Genomic DNA, 6000 nt, shown 5'->3' on the forward strand with positions numbered 1-6000 from the left:
TAATGGAATTGAGTCCAAGTGGTCTTTTCTTTTTTCTTTGTCCTTTTAGTTGTGGACTGTTGGGGCAGCAGAGAATGAAAACTTTGCTGCCTTACCTTTTGCTAGTATTTGTATGCAAAGCTTGGAAATGGAATAGAAAGGCTAGATAACCCTTATTGGAATTACCCCCTTGCAGTGGGGATCATTAACAGATTCTTTTTTTTTCCTCCATTCAGACAAGTAGCCAGCAACAACTCCTTAGCCCAACGCTTTCTGACAGAGGGGGCTATCGACAGGACTCTGCAGATGCTGGGAAACCTCAGTGGAAAATTCGGCCGCGGTGTTTGCCATCATGTGAGTGAAAAATGTGTATCAGTAGAGTTCCCTAAACTCTAAAACATTGCTGTAGAATAACAGGACTGTGACAAAGTATGTTAGAGAGTGTTAGAGATGCAAACACACAATTGAGCAAAACTAGAAGCTTCATAATTTACTGTCCTACCTCCTGTCTGCAGATTGCATCCACATCAGAGTTTTTTGACCCTCAAATGTGCGGAAATACAGCTCTCTCTCCTTCTTTCCAATTCAAAAAGCTTGGAAGATGTTTCCAAATATGGTCATTTGCTGGATTTCTTGGTTTTTGGTTTTTTTTATTTTTATTTTTCATACACTATCTTAGAGTCTTTGAACTGAGGTCTGTAGTGTTCCATATGTTTGCCATATGTTTGGAACACAAAGAGTTAAAGAGGAAACTCGTTAAGAAAGGATCATCAAGCTGCAGCCAACTGGGTATGTTTTCCAAGTGTAAATGAGGAGTTTAGGGTGTTCACTTCCTTAGTTCTTATCGTGGCCACAGGAATCTTGAATGTTCGTTGGTGACAGCCTCAGAAAAGTAGAGGTATGTCCATGCACAGTACAGACCAGTATGTGGTAAGTGTCCAACAAATATCATGAATGTCATCATTGAGCTCAACTGTGTTTCTCTTACGCTTACACATGCATTTTTGTGTTCCATAAACCATGTTGGTACTTTGCACTGACTTCTACCCCTATGCCATTGTCAAATATTACCTTCTAGGAGTAGAAATACTCTTTTCCCTCCATTTTTCTGGCTCTTACACCTTTCACAATTTTGTTAGCATGCCAGCTCATGTAAGTACTACTTAAACCATTTAGTTCACAATTAAGCAGGTAAGAAATGACTTATCATGCCAGTTACCCCAACAGAAGGAAGTCAAGCCTTGCTTAGCTAAGCTGCTCCGCCAGCAGAGGATTGGGAGCAGGGTGAGCAGCTGGAGTATTTTAAAGCTACCCTACTCCAGTTAGTTCTGTATACCTGAATTCCAAGCAAAAATGTTCAAGAAGCAAAACTAATATAGAGCTTTCTATTTAATTTCATAGCCCCCAAACCAAGAAGCCATCCTGGGTCTTCAGTCAACCTGCGCTCTGGTGGATGTTTAACAGTGAAATCTATTGGATGCAAAATGAATCCCATGTCTGAGGCTGCTTCCTGTGGATCTGAAGTCAAGAAATGGTGGACAAGACAATTAACTGTGGAGAGTGATGAAAGTGGGGAAGACCTTCTTGACATCTGAAAGAGACTTATGTTATATTGGAACAACACCACTTCAAGTACAATCTAATTTTCTATGTTTAGAATCAAACATGCTGTAAGTGATGTATGATTTATTTAAAATCATTATCATAACATTTTTCAAATGCTTATCCTACTGCTGTATGAAACATAGCACATTCTTATACATTAAAATTCATCTGTATAGGTATTAACTGTATTTTAGGAAACCTATATACAATAGCAGTACCAATAAAGCCAGAGAGACTGTATTGCCTTTAGCAGAGACAGGACTTTGTGTTCTGTAGGTATATAATGAAAATGCATTTTGATATACGCATATCTGTTTTTCTTCAACCTATGCTGTGCTTTAAAATGGCAACACTTTACAATACAGGGGTAATGTATTTCTTCTTTCTGTGTTTTCCTTCAGTTCTTATTTATTAAGAGTTCTTTAGAAGAATTTTGTTATTCACAAATGACCTGAAGAGGTCAGCACTGACTTCATGTTCAAGGGAAGTATTTTTACAAAGTACAGATTCTGAATTACAAATCTAAGCTTTTTTCTGGACATTTTTTTAAAATATGCAAGATACAGGTTAACTCACTTTAAAATCAGAAGGTGAAGGATTGGATTTAAAATGTAAATATCTTTGTGTTTTTGTTAATTATGCAAAAAGCTTGATTTTCATACAGGAAAAGAAAAAAAAAAAAGACATGAAAACTGTGCATTGAAGCATCCAGCAAAATACTTCCATACGACAAATATGGTTAATGTTTCATTTTCAGATTGCACTGGTTACATATATGTATGGCGTCATTATTCTCCTGTTAGCTGGATCCCATTTCCTTGAGTAGTCATAAGATAACTTTGTTCTTGTCTGTGCAATGACAGTTAGCATCTTGGGGGTTCTCATGAAAGAGCAGTATTGTATGGCTTTTCAAATACAGTTCAGTTTTGCCTGTATAGGTAGAAGTGAATTTTACTTATGCAGGATACTACTCACGGTACAGCCCTGCACTGCTAAAACATGACACAATACTGTGGTTAAGTATCTTTCTCCTTTTTACCCTGATACATTACATTCTTACATGTTAGCATTATATTTTATGAAGCAACAATGATGCTAAATTACCACTGGTGAAAAAAGCAGCTGTCCTTTTTGTAAGTTTTGCTGGTGAAAGGCCAATGCTATATAGATAGGGAGGCGGAGAAACAATACGATGCCGCAAAGCAGTGCTGCACACAGTTTGTTACATTCAGAATTTACACTGTCTGAAAAACGTGGGCTGAAAATTTGCCCTTCCCTCAGGGAAGAACTGAGAGATAGCAGATTTTATAGCTTGGCCGCTGACTGGATTTTTTAACATACCTGGGACCTTTCTGTTACCATTGTTTCCTATGGAAATGATAGGTTGCTCTACCATGGACTGATGTGAGATCTCGTACGAGGCTCACAGCTGACATTTATCACCACTTAAAATACATATATTTTAAAAAGCTGACAAAAGCCAGTGCTTTGTAATGTTTTCTGGCCAAAATATTAATATAGGGTGGTCAGAATGCAGAACTGTTTTCACAGATGCCTTCTCCATAAATGCAAAATTAGTTTTGGCCATAAAATGCAGTTTCCTTGGCATCTGTCAGTGTTTTGTTCTCTGCGTATTGTTTAACATTGTTTAGATTTTTTCAAAAATGTCATATTGAGCACATCTGTATTTTGTGGTTTCTTTATTTGCTTTGGGGTATAGTTAAGTTTAAATCTAGTCAACTCCGACTATGATCTATGTAATTGAATCTGTGCATTCCCTTGTTTACAGGCTAGATTATGAACCATCAACAAAACCTCACATGCAAATCCATCATTTTGTATTCTGTTCTATGCTTAAGTTCGGCTTTTGTACATGTGACAAGAAAATAATATTGGATTTATAAGACAGTATCTTTGAAACTTCAATAATATATTGAACTGCAGATCTTTATGAATCATTCTTGCTGCATATCTTCTTTTTAAAAAACCTGGCAGACATTTTTTTCTTTGCCTTACAGTACTCCGTCAATAAAAGTGAGTTGCTTTAAGCAATATTCCTCCCTCTGGTTTTCATTCTACCTGCATTTGCTATGTGTAACTCACTTGTGATAATGCTGCATAGTGCCTGGGTGCATTGTTTGTAGTGGATTTTTTAAAGCAGCTCTTTCAAACTCTGCTGATTGGAGGTTCTTTGGGTTTTGGGGGAGAACTCCATTGACTGACCTCAGGGGTACTTCCCCAAGGTTCAAATTCAACCAATGGGACTAAGTAGTCATTTTTTATTTCTCTTTAACTCTCTTTGGTTTAGTTCCTAGATGTGAACATGTTGGTGTATGTGTTTAAGTTTCTGGTGGAGGGGTTGTGGAGGTTTAATAGCTTGCCTTCCAGCACCTTACAAGACACCAGAGATCCCCAGGCCATTAATTTAATGTGCAAGCTGGTTCTATGAAAGCAGTGCTCACCTGCTGACTCCCTCATTTTGCTTTTGCGAAAATACAGGAAGTGAAATGCAGTTACATAAATATGAAAATAATGTACACTAGAGCACCCAGGGAACTAGATTTAGATGAAAAATTTGTCAGTATGATACCCTTGGCATGACTAGAGGAAGTTATAACCTCCTGCTCCACAGCAGAGCAACCAGTGCATGTTTGCACATGAAGACAAAGAAGTGGAGTTCAAAAACATTGTGCACAAGCAATGGAGAGAGACAAGGGAAGAATCAGGAAATCAGTCCATCCAGACAGCCTTGAAGAAATATTCAAACAAGAACAGAACCTAGACAAACAAAAATTGCGAGGGGAATATCACTATCTACAGTGCTCTTAACCCACAGAATTAAATTCAGTACTAGCCTATAAAGATAAAAAGAAGAAAATATTTAGACCTCTTCTTACCCCAAAGACTGCTCTGTTTCATAGGAAACAAATTGTAGAACTCTTGGTAGCTTGGGTGGTGAAAAACATGGTTCATAGTACTGAAACAGACTTTTTAGCAGGGTTTGTTGTGATACAACATGGAGAAATGGTTTCAGACTAAAAGAGGAGATTTAGACTAGATGTAATTAAAAGGTTTTTTTTACAATAAGGGTGGTGAGGCACTAGAGCAGGTTGCCCAGAGAATTGGTGGATGTCCCACTCCTGGAGACATTTAAGGTCAGGCTGGACACAGCTCTGAGCAACCTGATTTAGCTGTGGGTGTACCTATTCATTGCAGGGAGGTGGATTATGTGGCTTTCAAGGGTCTCTTCCAACTCAAACATCTCTGTGATACTATGAAGTCTGAAAACACAGCACAGATGTAGCTCAATAGCAAAGACCAGTCCTTTTTCAGACAGTTGCATTTATAATGAAGAAATTGATAATCTGAAACCATTTGCTACTGGACGATATCCAACTGATTTAAGAGCTAAAAGCATAAAGTGCACTTTGTCTGGCAAGCTGAAAAAACATCATTTTAACTAATAAGGACCAATCAGGCTTGAACATTTTCAAAATAACACTGCATTCAGTGTTGTCTATATACAAAGTCCAGTATCACAGCTTCAGAGAAGCCAGATATTTGGATGCCAAAAGCAAGTGACTTTGGGGCAGTAATCATTTTCATTCTCTTATTTTACTTACAACATGCCCAGAGTTCTTGTTGGTGTGCAGATAAGGATGTCCACGCATCTCCAAAAGTGTTGAGATCTTGTGCTGTTGTAAAAGCACACTTGGAGCCCCAGCAAGCAAAATCTATGCTAAGCCCCCCCTCCAGAATGCCATTGTTCTCCTCTCTCAGCATTTCCACTGACAAAAACAAGCTCTGGCCACGTCTGTCAGTGTTACCAATACGATTAGCTCAGTCTCAGTGATTTCATCTTCAGGAAGCCTAATCCATCCCCTCTACTGGAGGCAGTTGTGTTGCACTATAGATGAACTTGCAGCAATGCATAGGGTGATGCTGGGAAGTTGGCTGCCCTGGTTTGTTCAATTGCTCTGCAAAACAAAGGGAGCCTCACTAAAATTCAATTAACCTTCATCTTTCTCCCAAGGGCACTAGTGTCAGGCTGCATTAGCAGCTGTTGCCCATTGTTTCAAAGAAGAATCTCTAAGCACCGAGTTATTAACCCATCAGCAAGCAAAGTGTGCAAGCAGTGTCATTTTAGCCCACTTCCACAGGTTTCTGTCTGTACAGGTATTTTAGTGCCACTGGAGGTTTCGTTCATTTACCTGAACAGTATTTCTGCACTGAGGAATTTATGCAAATTACTTGGGCACCTACAGAATTGTGTTTCACAGAAGGATGGCTTAGTGGGAGTGCAATAAATTTCTAAATACTTGTAGAAAAGGAAAAAAAAAATGACTATCATACAGCCTAAAAAGCTGTTGGCATTTCTGAATTGGAACAGCAGCCACAAGTGGCACAAGCCTCCAC

General features: G+C 38.6%; 1 protein-coding gene across 2 annotated transcripts in view; it reads left to right on the forward strand.

Annotated features, from left to right (window-relative positions):
• NALCN (sodium leak channel, non-selective) overlaps positions 1-3617 on the forward strand; it is a 212393-nt gene extending 208776 nt beyond the window's left edge. For both annotated transcript variants that reach the window (XM_052705813.1, XM_052705814.1), the window contains 2 exons: positions 216-333; positions 1381-3617. In XM_052705813.1, the coding sequence (XP_052561773.1) occupies positions 216-333; positions 1381-1574 (312 nt within the window). In that variant the 3' untranslated portion in view covers positions 1575-3617. The remainder of the gene's footprint in view (positions 1-215; positions 334-1380) is intronic.
• The last annotated feature ends 2383 nt before the right edge of the window (positions 3618-6000 follow it).

Source organism: Tympanuchus pallidicinctus, unplaced genomic scaffold (genome assembly GCF_026119805.1).
Source record: "Tympanuchus pallidicinctus isolate F22 unplaced genomic scaffold, pur_lepc_1.0 scaffold6, whole genome shotgun sequence".
NCBI classification, from domain to species: domain Eukaryota; kingdom Metazoa; phylum Chordata; class Aves; order Galliformes; family Phasianidae; genus Tympanuchus; species Tympanuchus pallidicinctus.